Consider the following 20,643-nt stretch of genomic DNA (forward strand, 5'->3'; position numbering starts at 1 on the left):
TAAGGTGATAAATGAGGGGGTCTTGATATTAAAGAAAGAGAAACACTTCAATAACCTCCCAGAGAAGTAGATCATTCTCTGTAAATTTATGATGTTAGAAAAAATATTGGGAAATCCAATGGACAACTGGTATTAGTCACAGCAGAGATGAGTGTGGGAAAGCTCTTCTGTCGTGACTTCAGCTGACAATGGTTTTAGTCACAAATGTAAAACATTCTGTACTTCTCACTTCAACTACAACCAAAGGTTGGGTATAGAAATAAAATCTGAAACTAAATTAAAGTGTTAAGAAGACAGCTTTGTTGTATGAAAAGAAAACTAAAGAACTTGTGTATGAGAATAAGAAGTTTTCTGTTTCATTTTGTCAGGGCAATAAATGGTTTGTTTGAATATGAACTAAATATTAACCCTCTGTGGGCTTGTCTTTGCTTTTGTTCCTTGGTTGTTACATTCTATGTATTGGTATTATGGTTGAGGTTTTAAATTTATTAACCCATCTTGATCTCCCTGGAGATCAAGACTCAAGGATAAAAAAAGGTGGCAAAAAAGGCATATAGCATTCTTACCTTAATACTGTGATTGATGAAGGTAAGAGTTGGCAAGTCTTATTGCAGCTGTAGAAAACTTAGGCTACATTTGGAGCAGTGTGTGTAGTTCTGGTCACCATGCTATAGGAAGTATGTAAAGGCTTTGGAGATGATGCAAAAGAGGTTTGCCAGGACATTGCCTGGATTTAAGTGTAACAGCTACAAGGAAATGTTACACAAACAGTTTTTTTTAAAAACTAGAGGTTGAGGGACAAACTGATGAAAGTGTATAAAGTTATGAGAGGCGTTGATAGGGTGTATACACAGGGCTCGTTTCCCAGGTTGGAAATGTCAAATACTAGAAGGCACAGGTTTAAAGCGAGAGTGAGAAAGATGAAAGGATATGTGCAAAGCAAGTTTTCTTTTTAAAAAGCATAGTGTGGTAGGTACCTGGAACACACTACCAGGGGAGGTGATAGGAAGAAATACGATAAAAACGTTTTAACAGGCATTTAGATCGACACATGAACAGGTGGGGAATAATGGAATATGAACTATGCGTAGGCAGACAGGATTAGTTTAGAATGGCATTATGGTTGGCACAGACACATAGGCTAAAAGGCCTGTACTGCTCTATTTTACATTTTGAAGTCTGAGTTTAAAACTTATTGGAGATACTAAAGTGTAGATATGATTGTGGAGTGTGCCTGTGGCAGCTTAAAAGCATATGAAGTCAAGTTGCAGATCTAGGTGGGGTGTGTAGCATTTGGATATTATTGTGCCAGTCTGACTCTCCCAGATAAAACAGAGTTACAGTGTAAATTATTTTTAAAACGAAAAGAAAATGCAGCAACTTTAACACCATCTTCTAAACTTGTGACCTCTACCATTTAGGAGGAGGGCAGCAGGCACATGGGAGCACACAACCTTCAGATTTCCCTCTTCCCACAAGCTAAAAAACCAGCCTCTCTGGAACAATATCACTGTTCTTTCATCATTGCTGGATAAAAATCTAGCAATCCCACCCAACTGCATTGTGGGAATACCTATGCCACAGGGGAGGCAGTTTTTAGATGGGCAATAAATGCTGTGAACCACATGTCATGAACAATTTTCTTTTAAGCAAGGGGACAACTTTCCTATTATTACACAGCACCGTTGGTTCAGCAGAACTCACCTCCAACAACACCTACGCCCACACTACTCCTTCTGGTGTTCATTGGGGCGACGTGAACCCACTCATTTGCTTTAACATTGTATACCTCAACAGAAGATAAACCTGCAAAATTGAGAACAGATCGTTCAATCTCACACACAATATCAAACTGATAGCAACAAATAGATATGATAAACAATGAATGCATAGAAACCCATACAGCTAATTACAATCGGCAAATAACAGACCTAGTCCATGCATGGTGAGTTGTGAAAGAGAATTTAATTTTATTCTTTTTCAGCATGCGGTCATGAAAATGTCTGGATCATAAGATCACAACAATCCTGACAAATGTGGCATTTTAAACTCTTTTTTAAAAAGTCGTAGATCCACTCCTTGCCTCATTTCTCTTTTTTCACCATTTGCTCTAACTTACCTTGAAGGAGTTATGAACATACATAGAATTAAGGGTTCTAGGGCACAGCAGCATCTTCTTTCCCCCCCTCCCCCAACTTCAAGTGGCTCTTTTTCATGTGTAAGCCTAGAAAATGAGTATCAGCAGGCAATTTGAGGGGTCACAGCCCAATTCTGCCTTTAACAGATATTCATACTTGTGCATTTGCTAGTAGGGTTTCATTACTTAGCAGAAACTCAGACCAAGTCCTCTTGCTCAGAGACCACCTGAGAAAAGTTAACTCACTAGCTTTTCACGGCTTTAGGCTTCTAACTAAACTTACCATCTGGGAAAAATGCCTGTCTGCCATGCTGCCTCTGGTGTCCTTCAACTTATCACAGTCACATGATCAGAGGTCAAGTTGAGTAAAACAAACACTTTTGGCAGAAGTCATCTTATCCATCAGATGGACCATAGTGCAAGGTGCCTGCTTTTATTCTCTTCTTAGCTACGTTCATCTTTTTATATATATAGTAAGCGGATTTTTCAATTTGACACTTACTTACCTTCTACCAGATTTCTATTTCTGACTTCCTGCATGATCTCAATTGTTGTCAGGTCTTTCCATTTCTCCCACCAAATACTCCCACCTCCAACACTAACTCCTTTCATCGTCAGCCTACGTTAGGTTGATCAAGAGGTGCAGGTATACATATGGTACCTGTTGTGATACCAAGACACCCACCCCCACTACTAATCATCATTCTATTTTAATCATTTTATATTTACTGCAAATTACTAACATACTCAAATTAAATGCCATAAACTTTGCCAAGCAATTTATACCAAGTAACAGCAACAGAGCCAAGTGGGGAGTATGCTTGTTATTGGGTCCTTTCAGACTTTAGTAAGGGTGCATTATAAAAGTAGCAAAATAAATGGATGATTTACATCGACAGTAAATAGTACCAACAATGCAAATATTCTAAGTTACATATTTCAGATGGTTGGTAAATTTTACAAATGGTTTGGAAGTGCAATTTGATGGCATAAATATTTTTTAAACATATTATGAAAATGTAAAGGATTTTATATAACAGAATCTTATCACCTTCGGTTAGGAACAGAATAATTTTTGGGGCCCCTTTCAGATGGCTTCGGAGGTCCGCCAATCTGCTCAGTCTCCTGAAGGTAGCCAACTAAAAGCTGCCAACGGACTGGGTGCTAAGTGGCTGCCTTCAGAAGCCCCATTTAATTAGGGGTCCTTAACGAAGGATGCTCTGAAGATTACAAAAGGGAAAAAGCAGCATTTACACAGTTTTCAGGCCATCACTGTGAGGATCAAACCCCACTCCACCGGGATGATATGCTGCCACACCAGTGACGGTCAAGCATTCAAAATGAAGGTAGACCTTGCTGGTTCCTCACTCTGCTGTGCCAGGAGGCAACCTTCAGAGATTTGCCAGGCTTTTGCATCAGCCAGTTTGCTCATAAAAAGGCACTTCTTGTTCACAATTAGCTACCAGCTATTACAAAATAGATGGTTGATGCCTTCCAGACCCTGACTAAAGCAAGATTGCTCCGAAACCAAAGCGCATTGACAAAATTATATTAATGTAGTGCTTTCAATGTAATAAAGCATCCCAAGATGTTGTAGGGCCAGGGATTACAAAAATAAGACCATGGACAGCTTTGACAACAAGAATTTGAATTCAAGGGATTGCTTGATCATGGGCCAATATAGATTAGTAAGCACAGGGTTATTGATGAATGGGACTTGGTATGAAGTAAAACAAGGACATCTGTTCTGAATGACCTCAGGTTAATTTATTGTAGAATGTGGGAGATCAGTTAAGTGTGTTTTGAAATTGTTGAAATTAGAGGTAACAAAGGCATGAATGAGGATTGAAGAAATATTTGAGCTGAGACAAAACAAAAAAAGTCAGGTGTGATCAGAAGATCATAATATGATCAAACATGACACCAAGAATACAAACAAACTGATTTAATCTCAAACCATTGCCAGATAAAGGGATTGAAGCAGTAGCTACAGAATGGATCTTTAAGCAGGATTCTGAAAACCATGCTCTGAAAGTTTCACAGTTTAGCGTCACAAGAGAAGGGGCACAAGAGTTTGAGTGTATCTGCAGCTGTGCATTTGATTTCAAGATGGTATGTTACCTCCCAATTGTCAGGGAGGAAGATCTTACAAAGTGGCTGAAGGGCATTCATTTGGGGGACGATGAATAGCTGCAGTGCATGGTACATATTGTGCTGTAAGGGACGAAACAAAAATCAGTGATGTCATTGTGAATCAGCTTAGTGATTGTTTGTTAAGTGTTTTGTTTGGTAGTCTTTCAAAACCGGTGTAATTTATTAGTATACTAGTAGGATGGTATGCTTAAGGCATGCTAGATCAGTTCAGCCACGCGAAACGTCCAGCCTACAGCACATGGGGTTGGGTATGGTGTGGACACTTCACATGTCCTAAATGAACACACGTACAAGAAGCGTTACCAGCTGCCAAAACTTTAGCTCTGTATTTTGGAACTCTAGCAATGGCTAGAGTTACCACGGTGATTGTGTGGACAATAGGTTTCAAAAGGTGATCACATGGCAGGTTAAAGGCACAGAAAGATGAAGGTCATGAAGCAGTCCAGAGTCCACCTCACTCACTAACCTGTTTTCCATTTTGCATTAATGACAGATGAAATTCAATGCAAGGTAGTGAGAACTGATGCATTTTGGAAGGAAGAACACAGGCAGACAATAAACCTACAGGGTATAATTCTCAAGGGAGTCCAGGAGCAGAGGAACCTGGGAATATAAGTGTATAGATCACTGAAAGAATCCGATCAGATAAAGAACGCAGGTCCTAAAGCATACAGTATCCTGAGTTTTATTAGCAGGGACATAGTGTATAAGAGTAAGGTGTTGTTGTTGAATTTCTATTAGACAATGGTTACAATATTGTGGACAGTTCTGGACAACATATCCAGGAAGGATGTGATTGTGTTGGACAGAGCGCAAAGGAGGTTTACAAGATTGGTTGCGGGGCTGAGAAACTTGGAGAGTAAAAGGCTAGGAGGAGGTCTGAGAAAAGCTTTCAAGGGTAGAAAGGTAATTTGTGAAAGGTAGGTCATGCCTCACAAACCTTATTGAGTTATTTGAGAAGGTGACCAAACAGTGGATGAGGGTAAAGCAGTTGATGAGGTGTATATGGATTTCAGTAATGCGTTTGATAAGGTTCCCCACAGTAGGCTATTGCTCAAAATACAGAGGTATGGGATTAAGGGTGATTTAGTGGTTTGGTTCAGAAATTGGCTGGCTGAAAGAAGATAGAGGGTGGCGGTTGATGTGAATTACTAATCATGGAGTTCATTTACTAGTGCTGTACTGCAAGGATCTGTTTTGGGTCCACTACTGTTTATTATTTTTATAAAGACCTGGATGAGGGCATAGAAGGATGGGTTAGTAAATCTGCGGATGACACGAAGGTCAGTAGAGTTGTGGATAGTGACAAAGGATGTTGTAGGTCACAGAGGGCCGAGAGGTGGCAATTGGAGTTTAATGTGGAGAAGTGGGAGGTGATTCACCTTGGAAGGAGAAACAGGAATGCAGAATACTGGGCTAATGGTAAAATTCTTGGTAGTGTAGATGAGCAGAGGGATCTCAATGTCCATGTTCACAGATCTCTGAAAGTTGCCACCCAGGTTGATAGAGTGGTTAAGGTGGCATACGGGTATGTTAGCTTTTATTGGTAGAGGAATGGAGTTTCGTAACCATAAGGTCATGCTGCAGCTGTACAAAATTCTGGTGCGGCCACACTTGGAGTATTGTGTACAGTTCTGGTCACCGGAAGGATGTGGAAGCAAAAGGGTTTAGAGGAGGTTTACTAGGATGTTGCATGGTATAGAGGGAAGGTCTAATGAGGAAAGGCTGAGGACCTTGAGGCTGTTTTCATTAGAGAGAAGAAGGTTGAGATGTGACTTAATTGAGATGTATAAGTTAATCAGAGGGTTAGATAGGGTGGACAGTGAGGGCCTTTTTCCTTAGATGGCGAAGGCCAGCAAGAGGGTACACAGCTTTAAATTGAGGGGTGATAGATACAGGACAAACATCAGAGGTAGTTTCTTTACTCAGTAGTAGGGGAGTGGAATGTACTGCCTGCAACAGTAATAGACTCGCCAACCTTAAGGGCATTTAAATAGTCATTGGATAGGCATATGGATGAGATGGAATAGTATAGGTTAGGTGGGCTTCAGATTGGTTTCACAGGTCAGTACAACATCAAGGGCAGAAGGGCCTGTACTCCGGTGCAATGTTCTAAAATCAAGGGGAGACTGGATAGTGTGGCCACGGTTTAAATTGCTTTGCAACAGGAGTAAAAATGATGCAAGAAAAAAAACGTTTTCACACAACAGGTGGTTTGGTTTGAGAATGCACTGACTGAAGTGTGGTGGAGGTAGGCTCATTCGATGCATTCAAGAGGGCATTAGATAAGTATTCAAATGTAAACAATATGTGAAGGTATAAAGACAAGGCAGGACTATGCCAAAGTCATCATACTAATTTTGAGAACAGAGTCTGGACAAAATGGGCCAAATGGCAACCAAACCAGGCATGCAAGTGACATGTAAGAGTGTATGAGAGTAAGTGTAGGTGTAATGTGCAAAGGTAAGAGGTTTTCTAGGGGAACTTACAAGAGTTAAAGTGTACCTGCAGCTGCGCATTTAATTTCAAGATGGTCTGTTATCTCACTATTGTCAGCGCGAAAGATCTCTCAAAGTGGCTGCAGGGCATTCATTTGGGGGTCAATGAATAATTGCAGTGCATGATACATATTGGTACCAAGAACATTGGTGGAAAGAGAGAGGAGATCCTGGAAACAGAGATTATGAATCACGGAAAGAAGGTTGTAAAGTAGGACCTCTAAGGCAGTAACCTCAGGCGGTGAGGCTGGGGTTGGTCTGGGTGGGATGCTCATCGGACGGTCAGTGTGCACATGATGGGCTGAATGCCTGCTTCCATACTGGATGGGTCCTATGGTACCATTACAAAGACATAGAGTATAGGGTGACCTAAGATAGAAACTGATTATTTAAGGATATCCAACATATAGGAAGGCACTAAGAAGTGACAAAGGAGGGGGAGTAATGCTGATATTAACAGATGGAAATATATCTTCTCTTTTAATCTGATGAACATTTGGGTGGAGCTACAAAAAAGCAAGGGACAACAAACATTGGTGCAGATTGTTTATAGGCCAGAGTATAGTGGTAATGTCAGGCATGTGATGCAGTAAGTATGGATATCTACACACAATCAGTGTAGATCTAATAATCCCCAATACTGGGGAGGATGAATTCCTGGGAAGTTAACAACTGGTTTTCTACAGCAGTGTGTTGAGGAATGAACTAGGATCTGACTACTGCAGATTTATTATCATACAATGAAAATTGGTAAATTAATAGCATTGTTGTACAAAAACCTTCAGGGAAGGGTGACCATGATATAACATCCTCCAAATTAGAAAATGATATAATTCAAACTGAAACTAGGGTCTTAAAGTGTAAACAAAGGAAATGATAAAGGCATAAGGAGCAAGTTAGCTGTGGTAGACAGGGAGGATACATCAAAGACAGGCAACAGTTAGTACTCAAGGAATTAACACATGATTTACATTAAACATACACAGATTTAAAGTACAAAACCCCAACAAGAAAAATAGGAGTGTCACAGTAGTTAGCAGCGTTCGATTCCAGCCTCAGGCAACTGTCTGTGGGGAGTTTGGACATTCTCCCTGTGTCTGCGTGGGTTTCCTCCAAGTGCTCCAATTTCCTGCCACGATCCAAAGATGTGCAGGTTTAGGCGGATTGGCCATGCTAAATTGACTATATAGTGTCCAGGGATGTGCAGGCTAGGTGGATTAGCCATGGGAATTGCAAGGTTACAGGGATAGGGTAGTGGGGTGGGTCTGGGTGGAATGCCCTTCAGAGGGACAGCTTGGACTCAAATGGCCAACTTCCACACTGTCGAGATTCTACGAAACCAATTACGGTTAACAAGGAAAGTTAAAGATCTATTAGATCTTTTTCCTGTCCAGGAGCAGCGGGAGACAGAGCGGAGGTAACATTGGAGACAAGGTGGTTGCCGGGAAGGTAAGGACTTAGTATAAATTTTGGCAGCGGCTAAACCAGAGATACTACACGTGCAGAATCTCCCTCCCATTCACCCTCCTCTAACCAGAAGAAAAAAAGACTCTAAGGTCAGGTTTCTTTTTCTTTCTTTTCTTCCATATATTTAAGTGCATTGCTTGGTATTAGTTAGTTGAGTTAAAGCCAAGGCTTAGAATGGCAGGGGGACCTCAGACCCGTGACATGTGCCTCTTGCTTGATGTGGGAGCTCAGGGAAGTTGCTGACATTCCTGACTCTTACACTTGCAAGAAGTGTGTCCATCTGCAGCTCTTGTTTGACCGCATGATGGCTCTGAAGCTGTGGATGGACTCACTGAGGAGCATCCACGATGCTGAGGTGGTCATGGATACCACATTTAGTTAATTGGTCACACCGCAGGTTAGAGTCGCTGAAGGAGACAGTGAATGGGTGACCAACAGGCAGAGAAAGAGTAGGAAGGCACTGCAGGTGTTCCTGTGGTCATCTCCCTCCAAAACAAATATAACGTTTTGGATACTTTTGGGGGAAATGTCTCACCAGGGGAGGGCAGCAGTTGCCAGGATCATGGCACCATGGCAGGCACTACTGATCAGACAGGCAGGAAAAAGAGTCATTGGGTCATAGTCATAGGGGATTCTATTGTAAGGTGAGTAGATAGGCAGTTCTGTGGCCAAAGACGGGACTCCCAGATGGTATGTTGCCTCCCAGGTGCTCGGGTCAGGGATGTCACCGGTCAGCTGCAGAGCATTCTAAAAGGGGATTGTGAACAGCCAGTTGTCTTGGTACATATAGGCACCAACGATATAAGTAAAAAAACGAGATGAAGTCCTGAGAGAAGAATTCAGGGAGCTAGGAAAGAAGTTAAAGAGGAGGACCTCAAAAGGTAGTGATCTTGGGATTGCTACCAGTGCCACGTGCTAGCCAGGGTAGAAATGAAAGAATAGGCAGGATGAACATGTGGCTTCAGGGATGGTGTAGGAAGGAGGGGTTCAGATTTGTGGGAAACAGGGACTGGTTCTGGGAAGGTGGGACTAATACAAATTGGATAGTTTACACCTGAACCAGACTGGAACTAATGTCCCGGGGGAGGTTTTGCTACTGCTGTTGGGGAGGTTTTAAATTAATGTGGCAGGGGGCTGGGAACCAGAAGAGAAGACTAGTAGATAGTGAGGTGGAAACTAGAGACGGTAAGGATCACAAAGTTAGCATTACCAAGGGGAAAGAGTAAGCAGAGAGCAGATGAACGCAAAAGAACTGGCAGCCTGAACTGCATATACTTTAATGCAGGCTAAAAGGGATCATGAAATACCCCTTAGGGAGAATCCCAAGGCCTTTTATTCAAATATAAGAAGCAAGAGGGTAACCAGAGAAAGGGTTAATCCACTCGAGGCTAAAGGAAGGAAGGTTGTGTCAAACCTGAGAAAATAGGTGAGATTCTCAAATGATTACTTTGCATCAGTGTTCACTGAGGAACAGGAAGTGATGAATGCTGAGATTAGAAATACAAGTTTGTTTACTCTGGATCACGTTGACCTAAGGAGGGAAGATATGATGGGTAGGCTAAAGGATATGAATGTGGACAAATTCCCAGGACCGGGTGGGATCTACCCCAGGTTGCCGAGGGAAGCAAGAGGGGAAATAACCGGGGCCCTGACAGATATCTTTGTAGCATCCTTAAACATAGGTGAGGTGCCAGAAGACTGGACAGTTGCTCATGGGTGTCCCCCTGTACAAGGAGGGTAGTAGAGATATTCCAGATAACTGCAGGACCAGTGAGCCTGATGTCAGTGGCGGGAAAGTTGCTGGAGAAGGTACTGAGGGATAAACTCTAACTTATATTTGGAAAAGAATGGGCTTTTCGGTAATAGGCAACATGGTTTTGTGTGGGGTAGATTGTGCCTTAGAGTTCTTCGAGGAAGTAATCAAGATGAAGGAAGGGCTGTAGATGTCATATATAATGGACTTTAGTAAGGCTTTTGAGCAGGTTCCCCATGGTAAACTAATGGAGAAAGTGAAGTCACATGATGTGCAGAGAGTGTTCTAGCTAGGAGGATAAAGAACTGGTTGAGCAACAGGAGACAAACAGTAGTAGTTGAAGGGAGTTTCTTAAAATGGAGAAGGATGACCAGTGGCATTCCACTGGGATCAGTGCTGGAGCCACTGTTGTTTGTGATATACATAAGTGATTTGGAAAAGGCCATTGTTGGTATGATCAGTAAGTTTGCAGATGACACGAAGATTGGTGGAGTAGCAAAAAGCATAGGGGACAGTCAAAGAATACAGAAGAACATAGATAGACTGGAGAGTTGGGCAGAGAAGTGGCAGGTGGAGTTCAATCCAGGCAAATGTGAGGTGATGCATTTTGGGGAAGTCTAATTCTAGTGCGAACGACACTAAGTATAGTTGATGAGCAGAGAGACCTGCACTCCCAGATCCATTGTACCCTGAAGGTAGCTGCACAGGTGGATAGAGTGGTCAAGAAAGCACATGGTATGCTTGCCTTTATCGGACGGGGTAGAGTATAGGAGCTGGCAGGTCATGTTAAAATTGTATAAGACTGGTTCGGCTGCATTTAAATACTGTGTACAGTTCTGGTCACTATATTACCAAAAGGATGTGATCGGATGTGGTCACTTTGGAGAGGGTGCAGAGAAGGTTTATGAGGATATTGTCTGGTATGGAAGGTGCTAGCTATGAAGAGAGGTTCAATAGGTTAGCTTTGTTTTCATTAGAAAAAAAAGGAGATAGTGGGGGGACCTGACTGAGGTCTACAAAATCATGAAGGGTATACACAGGGTAGACAGAGATAAGCTTTTTACCAGGATGAAGGGTTCAATGGGCGGAAGTGAAGTCGGAGCGCAGAGGCTGTTGGGAAGGTGGGTGAGTGTTATTTAAGTAGGTATGCCCCAGGTCCTACACAGTAGGGCCTCCCTCCCACCCTGAAGGGCTTATGCCCAAAACATTGATTCTCCTGCTCCTTTGATGCTGCCTGACCCGCTGCGCTTTTCCAGCAACACATTTTTCAGCTCCTCCCTCCCAACCTCCTCCTCTAATCTAAATTAATAGCCCACAGACTTGCAACAAAACACGGGGTTTGAGGGAAGTTTATGTTGAGAAAAGAGCAAGTCTTTGGCTCAGGAATCTTCGACAAAGAAGTTGAGAGAAGTGATTATGCCACAGTTGAAGACATGACTGCCAAGCTGATTCAGTGTACTGCGTGCATGATGTGGGAGGTCACTGTACTTGATCCCAGCGCTCATTGAACTAGATCCCTGCAATCATCGTACTGGATCTCTCTGCTCATATAACTGTGGAAAGTGCGCGCACATTCAGCTTCTGACAGAGCATATTGCAGCACTGAAGAAAGAACTAGATGACCTCAGGCTCATCCGAGAGAACGAGATCTTTCTGGACAGGACCTTCAGCAAGGTTATTACACCGAGCATACCAGAAGAGAGTAGCAGGGAGAAGATGATGAGGAAGGCAGAAATGAGACAAGTGCAAGAGACCCTGGGAGAACTACCTGTCAGGAACAGGTTCAATCTCTTGGAAACTGTAGAGACAGACGTTACTGCCAGTCCGCAAGGCGGTCAGGTCTGCCAATCAGACATTGGCGTGGAGGCAGAGCAGAGAAGACAGACATCACAGAGCCGTGGTAATAGGGGACTCCATAGTGAGAGGGACTGAAAGGGGTTTCTGCGGCAACAGGTGGGATTTGAGGATGGTGTGTTGCCTACCCGGTGCCAGGATTAAGGACATCGCAGTCAGAGTGCAGGAAATCCTCAAGGGCGAAGGTGAAGAGCCAGAGATGGTGGTGCATGTCGGCACAAATGATGTCAGGAAGAAGAGGACGGACATACTACAGCAGGACTTCGGAGAACTCTGAAGAAAGCTGAAAAGCAGGACGTCCAGGGTGGTTATCTCCGGTTTGCTTCCAGCTACTTGGGCTGGAGAGAACAGGAACATGGAGATAATGGACTTGAATGTGTGGCTGGGGAACTGGTGCAGGAAGCAAGGATTTAAATTCTTGGATCACTGGGGTATGCTTAGCGGTAAGGATCAATTATACAAGAGGGACGGGTTGCACCTGCACTCTGGCAGGTAGGTTTGCCACTGCAACACATCTGCGTTTAAACTAAATAGCGGGGAGGGGGTACAAACTGGAATATTAAGAAGGAAGTTAAAGGAAAGTTAGAACAAGAGAAGTCAAGAAAGACAACGGAATCAATGGAGCAGAAAACTCAAAAAGGGATCATGCTGTAAGGTCAAGTGAAATAGGGGTTGATAGGAAGGGCGAGGGGAGTAACAAATTAAAAATATTATAAATGAATGCACGAAACATTAGAAATAAGATGGATGAGCTTGAGGCTCATTTGGAAATTGGCAGATACGATGCTGTGGGGATAACGGAGACATGGCTTCAAGTGGACAGCGCCTGGGAAATGAATATTCAAGGCTATACATGCTATCGTAAGGACTGGCAGAGGGGATGGGGTGGCCCTGTTGGTAAGGAATGATATTCAATCCCTTGCGCGGGGGGACCTAGAATCAGGGGTTGTAGAGTCAGTATGGATATAGCTGAGAAATTCTAAGGGTAGAAAGACCCAAATTGGAGTTATCTACAGGCCCCCAAACAGTAACCTGGATGTAGTGTGTAAGTTGAATAAGGAACTGAAATTGGCCTGTCACAAAAGATATTATGACAGTTGTTATGGGGGATTTCAACATGCAGGTAGACTGGGAGAATCAGGATGGTCCTGGACCCCAAGAAAGGGAGTTTGTGGAGTGCCTCTGAGATGGATTCTTAGAACAGCTTGTGCTGGAGCCTACCAGGGAGAAAGCAATTCTGGATCTGGTGTTGTGCAACGAACCGGATTTGATCAGGGACCTCAAAGTAAAGGAGCCATTGGGAGGTAGTGACCACAATACAATAAGCTTTAATCTGCAATTTGAAAGGAAGAGGGTACAATCGGAAGTGACAATATTTCAGGTGAATAAAGGGAACTATGGAGCTATGAGGGAGCTCCATAGCTCCCTGGAGCAACAATGGCAGGTATTTCTGGGTATAATGCAGAAGATGCAGGATCAGTTCATTCCAAAAAGGAAGAAAGGTCCTAAGGGGAGGCGGGGTGGCCATGGCTGACGAGGGAAGTTAAAGACCATGTAAAGACAAAAGAGAAAAAGTATAACATAACAAAGATGAGAGGGAAATCAGTGGACTGGGAAGCTTTGAAAGAACAGAGGATAACCAGAAAGGAAATACGCAAAGAAAAAATAAGGTACAAAGATAAACTGGCCAAAAATATAAAGGAGGATAGTAAAGGCTTTTTTAGGTATGTGAAAAGAAAAAAAATGGTTAAGACTAAAATTGAACCCTTGAAGACAGAAACTGGTGAATCTATTACAGGGAACAAAGAAATGGCAGAAGAGTTGAGTTGGTACTTCAGATTTATGTTCACTGGGGAAGACACGAGCAATCTCCCAGATGTAATAGTGGCTGAAGGACCTGAACTGAAGGGAATTTATGTTAGGCAGGAAATAGTGCTGGAGAGACTGTTAGGTTTGAAGGCTGATAAGTCCCCGGGACCTGATGGTCTACATCCCAGGATACTGAAGGAGGTGGCCCTAGAAATCGTGGATGCATTGGTGATCATTTTCCAATGTTCTAGAGATTCAGGATCAGTTCCTGCAGATTGGAGGGTAACTAACGTTGTCCCTCTTTTTAAGAAAGGAGGGACAGAAAAGAGAGAATTTTGGACCAGTTAGTCTGACCTCAGTGGTGGGAAAAATCTGGAGTCAATTATAAAAGGACAAAATTATGACACATCTGGATAGCAGTAACAGGATAGGTCAGAGTCAGCATGGATTTATGAAGGGGAAATCATGCTTGACTAATCGTCTGGAATTTTTTGAAGATGTAACTCTGAAGATGGATGAGGGAGATCCAGCGGATGTAGTGTACCTGGACTTTCAGAAAGCCTTTGATAAAGTCCTACATAGGAGGTTAGTGAGCAAAATTACGGCACATGGTATGAGGGGTAAAATACTGACACGGATTGAAAATTGGTTGGCTGACAGGAAACAAAGAGTAGTGATAAACGGCTCCCTTTCAGAATGGCAGGCGGTGACCAGTGGTATGCCACAGAGATCAGTGCTGGACCGCAGCTTTTTACAATGTACATTAATGATATAGATTAAGGTATTAAAAGTAATATGAGCAAATTTGCTAATGACACAAAGCTGGGTGGCAGGGTGAAATGTGAGGAGGATGATAGGAGAATACAGGGTGACCTGGACAGGATAGGTGAGTTGACGGATGCATGGCTGATGCAGTTTAATGTGGATAAATGTATGGTCATCCACTTTGGTGGCAAGAACAGGAAGGCAGATTACTACTTAAATGGAGTCAAGTTAGGTAAAGGGGCAGTACAATGAGATCAAGGTGTTCTTGTACATCAGTCAATGAAAGCAAGCATGCAGGTACAGCAGGTAGTGAAGAAGGCTAATAGCATGCTGGCCTTCATAACAAGAGGAATAAGTATAGAAGCAAAGAGATCCTTCTGCAGCTGTACAGGGCCCTGGTGAGACCGCACCTGGAATATTGTGCGCAGTTTTGGTTTCCAAATCTGAGGAAAGACATTCTGGCTATTGAGGGAGTGCAGCGTAGGTTCATAAGGTCAATTCCCAGAATGGCGGGACTATCTTACGCTGAAAGACTGGAGCGACTGGGCTTGTATATCCTTGAGTTTAGAAGGCTGAGGGGGGATCTGATTGAGACGTACAAGATTATTAAAGGATTGGACACTCTGGAGGCAGGAAGCAGGTTTCCGCTGATGGGTGAGTCCCGAACCAGAGGACACAGTTTAAAAATAAGGGGTAGGCCACTTAGAACAGAGTTGAGGAGAAACTTCTTCACCCAGAGAGTGGTGGGTGTATGGAATGCTCTGCCCCAGAAGGCTGTGGAGGCCAAGTCTCTGGACACTTTCAAGAAAGAGTTGGATAGAGCTCTCAAGGATAGTGGAATCAAAGGTTATGGGGATAAGGCAGGAACAGGATACTGATCGAGGATGATCAGCCATGATCATAATGAATGGTGGTGCAGGCTCGAAGGGCAGAATAGCCTACTCCTGCACCTATTGTCTATTAATGAGGGGTCACGCTTACAAGGTGAGAGAAGAAACGTTTAAGGGGGATATACACAGCAGGTCCTTTACACCAGAGGGTGGTAGGTGCCTGGAACGCATTGCCAGCAGAGGTAGTCGAGGCAGGCACGGTAGATTCATTTAAGATGCATCTGAATAGATGCACGAGTAGGTGGGGAGCAGAGGGATACAGATGCTTAGGAATTGGGCAATAGGTTTAGACAGTGGATTTTGATCTGCTTAGGCTTGGAGGGCCAAAGGGTCTGTTCTTGGGCTGTAAATTTTCTTTCTTCTCTCAGATCAATGGAAGTGGTTGATAAAGTTTCCAAAGTAAGTAATAACCTTGAAGATGAGGAGTATTTTAGAATTTATCAAAGGAGGATAAAGAAACTGATAAAGAAAGTGAGAAAATAGGAATATAATCTATTAAGAAACATGAAAAAAGGGAGAGATTGGCAAAGAGGGGTCTGCTGATGCTGGAGATGAGAGAGTGTTGCTAGAAAAGCACAGCAGGTCAGGCAGCAACCAAGGAGCAGAAGAATCGATGTTTAGACCTGATGAAGGGCTCCAGCCCAAAACATCAATTTTCCTGCTCCTCTGATGCTGCCCGACCTGGCTTTTCCAGCAACACACACTCAAAGACAAATATGGGTGCATTACAAATATACAGCAGAATTTATAATACGAAATAGGGAAAAAGCAAAGAAAAGCTAAATGATTACTGTGTGCCCGTCTTCCCAGGGGATGAGAATACAATAAACCTGCCAAAAATACTAGAGATCCAGAAACTATTGAAAAGGGAAAAAAAAATCATAAAAATAGTATTGCTGAAAAAGTACATTTTTTGTAACCTTGTCCTGTACTCGAAGACAAATTGTGAGAAATTCCAATGGAGAGGGAAAACAACATTTATACTGTATGAGGGGGGAATGCTGATTATTGGAAAATGAATCCTGATTGTTAGAGGCATTGCCATAGAGAATGAACTATGCCAATGATTGCTAATTAACTGTTAAGCTTTCTTTAAATTTCAAACAAGGTTGCTGGTCTGTTGTCAAGGCGTTACCCTAAGAAATAAACAGAGAAAAGGGAATGGCTGCCAACTACTTTGTTTTGCTGAAACACAGTATGTGTACATGCAGCTTTCAGTACATGCATGAGCAGACTGTAGGTCTGACTGACAAACAAACTAGGAGAAAGTGAAACTGCGGATGCTGGAGATCAGAGTCGAAGGGTGTAATGCTGAAGAAGCACAGCTGGTCAGGCAGCATCCGAGGAGCAGAAGAGTTGACGTTTTGAGCATAAGCCCTTCATCAGGAATAATCCTAATGAAGAGCTTATGCTCGAAACATCAACTCTCCTGTCCCTCGGATGCTGACTGACCAGCTGTGCTTTTCCAGCACCACACCCTTCGACTCTGACAAATAAACTGGTTGGCAGCGTAACTCATTGTACAGTCTGATTATGTAACTAAAGTTGTCCACTTGCCACATGACATCTGAAGTTGGGCACTGTTGAGACTTTTTCAACTGTATACTGGTTGGCTACATTACGTATTCTGTTTGATGTAGGGGTGTTCTGTTTGACATGATCCACCAGTCTTAGAGACAAACAATCCAGTCTTTGAGACTAACACCACGTAGGCACTGAAATTCATACACCATAAAATAGAGAACTTTAAAGCGCAGAAAAGGCCCATCAGCCCTCTATGTTGCATAGACCTGTGAAACCAATCTGAAGTCCAGCTAAACCTACACGAATCCATTCTCATCCATATGCCTATCCAATGACCATTTGAATGCCCTTAAAGTTGGCAAGTCTACTACTGTTGTAGGCAGTGCTTTCCACTCTGGTGTGGCCACACATGGAGTATTGCATACAGTTCTGGTCACCGCATTATAGGAAGGATATGGAAGTCTTGGAAAGGATGCAGATGAGATTTACCAGGATGTTGCCTGGAAGGAGGGAAGGTCTTATGAGGAAAGGCTGAGCAACTTGAGACTGTTTTTGTTAGAAGTAGTTTGAGAGGTGACTTTCTTCTGAGTAAAGAAACTACCTCTGACACCAGCCATCGCCATCTAAGGAAAAAGGCTCTCACTGTCCACCCTAACCCTCTGATTAAATTATAATGTTTCAATTAAGTCACCTCTCCTCCTCCTTCTCTCTAACAAACACAGCCTCAAGTCCCTCAAGCCTTTCCTCATACCAGGCAACATTCTAGTAAATCTCCGCTGCACCCTTTCCAACACTTCCACATCCTTCCTATAATGCGGTGACCAGAACTGCAAGCAATGTTCCATGTGCGGCCGCACAAGCTGAGGCTTGACCTCATTGCTCCAAAACACAATCCCTCTACCAATAAAAGCTTACATACCATATGCCTTCTTAACAACCCTGTCAGCCTGGGTGGCAACTTTTAAGGACCTATGTACATGGACACCAAGATCTCTCTGCTCATCTACACTACTAAGAATTTTACCATTAGCCCAGTACCATGCATTCCTGTTACCCCTTCCAAAGTGAATCACCTCATACTTTTCCACATTAAACTCCATTTGCCACCTCTCAGCCCAGTTCTGCAGCCTCTCTCTGTCCCTCTGTAACCTATAACATCCTTCGTCACTATCCACAATTATACCGACCTTAGTGTCATCTGTAAATTTACTAACCCATCCTTCTATTCCCTCATCCTGGTCATTTATAAAAATGACAAACAGCAGTTGACCCAAAATAGATCCTTGAGGTATACCACGAGTAACTGAACTCCAAAAATATTTCCCATTAACCACCACCCTCTATCTTCTTTCAGCTAGTCAATTTCTGATCCAAACTGCTAAATCACCCTCAATTTCATGCCTCCGTAATTTGTGCAATAGCCTGCCATAGGGAACCTTATCAAATGCATTACTGAAATCCATATACACCACATCAACTGCTTTACCCTCATCCACCTGTTTGGTCACGTTCTCAAAGAACTCTAAGGTTTGTGAGTCAACCTACCCTTCACAAAATCATGTTGACTATCCCTAATCAATTTATCCCTTTCTAGATGGTTATAAATCCTCTCTCTTATCACTCTTTCCAACAGTTCACCCACAACCAAAGTAAGGCTCACTGTTCTACAATTATCAGGATTGTCTCTACTCCCGTTCTTGAACAAGGGAACAACATTTGCTAATCTCCAGGCACTATTCCTGTAGACAATGACTCGGCAAACTCCTCCCTGGCTTCCCAGAGAATCCCAAGAAAAATCACATCAGGCCCAGGGAATTGATCTATTTTTACACTTTCCAGAATTGCTAACCTCCCTGGGAACCTCATCTAGTCTAGTAGCCCGTATCTCAGCATTCTCGACAACATTCTTTTACCAGTACGAATACTGACAAAAAAAAATTCATTTAGCGCTTGCGCTTCCTCTATCTCCTTTGACTCCACGCACAACTTCTCACTACTGTCCTTGCTTAGCCCTAATCTTTCTCTAGTCATTCTTTTATCCCTTATATACAGAAAGGAAGCCAACAACTTGATCCTATCTGCCAAAAGCTTCTCATGTCCCCTACTGGCTCTTAGCTCTCTCTTTAGGTCTTTCCTGGCTAACTTGTAATTCTCAAGTGCCCTAACTGAGCCTTCACATCTCATCCTAACAAGCCTTCCCTTTCCTCTTGACAAGAGATTCAACTTCCTTCGTAAACCACTGCTCCTGCGTTTGACAACTTCCTCCCTGTCTTACGGGTACATACTTATCAAGGACATCTCTGGAACTATTCAGAGGCCTATAGAAAACTCCCAACAGAGTGATATCTCCTTTCCTGTTTCTAACCTCAGCCCATACTACCTCAGTAGACAAGTCCTCAAACGTCCTTTCTACAACTCTAATACTGTCCTTGACTAACTGACACAGCACCCCCCCCCCACCAACCCCCCTTCCAGCTTTACCAATTTCTCTGTTCTTACTGATACATCTAAATCCTGGAACCGACAATAACCATTCCTGTCCCTGCTCTACCCATGCGTCCAAAATGGCCACAACATCGAAATCCCAGGTACCAACCTATGCTACAAGTTCACCCACCTTATTCCAGATGCTCCTGGCATTGAAATAGACACTTCAAACCAACTTTTTGCTTGCTGGTGCCTTCTTGTGACCTTGAAACCTTATTTCTCACCTCACTACTCTCAACCTCCTGTATACTCGAACTACAATTTAGGTTCCCATCCCCCTGCTGAATTAGTTTAAACCCACCTGAGCAGCATGAGCAAATTCTCCCCCCCCCGGGATACTGGTACCCCTCTGCTTCAGATGAAGACCATCCTTTTGTCCCACCTACCCCAGAATGAGCCCCAATTATCCAGGATTTCAAAAGCCTCCCTCCTGCACCATCCCTGTAGCCACATGTTCAACTCCTCTCTCTCCTTATTCTTTGCCTTGCTAGCATGTTTCACGGCCAACAAACCAGAGTTAACAACTGTTCTAGCTCGAAGCTTCCATCCTAGCTCCCTGAATTTCTGCCTTACATCCCCATCTCTCTTCCTACCTGTGTTGTTGGTACCTATGTGGACTGGTACATGGGGCTGCTCCCCCTCAAAGATCCAAAAACACAATCAAAAACATCACGAATCCTGGCACCTGGGAGGCAACACACCAACAGTGAATCTCCCTCGTTCTCACAAAACCTCCTATCTGTTCCCCCCCCACTATGGAGTCCCCACATCACATGTGTGGCTACAGAGGTAGTTCATATATTGTTGACCATCTTTCAAAATTAGATCGATTCTGGAACAGTATCAATATTAACAAGAAGGGAGTGCAAGAGAAAACAGGGGAACTATGGATCCGTTAATCAAGTATCAGTAGAAAATACTAGTATCTGTTACAAATGATGTGATATTGGATGCTTAGAAGATAATGATCTGACTGGGCAAGGATAATCTGAATTTATGAAAAAGAAATATAGTTTATAAAAGGAACTTTTAAGGGGCCAACAGGGGTATGGTGTATTTATACTTTCAAAAGGTTTTCAATTAGGTCCCACATGCGACCTCGTGAACAAAGTTTGAGCAGATGGGATAGCAGGTAAAATGTTGCCATAGTGGCAGAAAACGGAGTAATAAATGGATCGTTCTTAGGTTGGCAGGCTGTGACTACTGAGTTACTTCAGCAATCCATACTTCACCGACTGACCGCAATCTATATCAATGATTTGGATGTGCTGACTAAAAGAAATATTTCCAAGTCTGTAAATGTTA

At 43.0% G+C, this 20,643-nt stretch overlaps 1 protein-coding gene across 2 annotated transcripts in view; it reads right to left on the minus strand.

Moving 5' to 3' along the window:
* klhl2 (kelch-like family member 2) overlaps positions 1-20,643 on the minus strand; it is a 149,762-nt gene that overhangs the window by 17,832 nt on the left and 111,287 nt on the right. For both annotated transcript variants that reach the window (XM_072576380.1, XM_072576288.1), the window contains one exon: positions 1,705-1,806. In XM_072576380.1, the coding sequence (XP_072432481.1) occupies positions 1,705-1,806 (102 nt within the window). The remainder of the gene's footprint in view (positions 1-1,704; positions 1,807-20,643) is intronic.

The sequence above is a fragment of the Chiloscyllium punctatum genome, chromosome 1 (genome assembly GCF_047496795.1).
Source record: "Chiloscyllium punctatum isolate Juve2018m chromosome 1, sChiPun1.3, whole genome shotgun sequence".
NCBI lineage: Eukaryota > Metazoa > Chordata > Chondrichthyes > Orectolobiformes > Hemiscylliidae > Chiloscyllium > Chiloscyllium punctatum.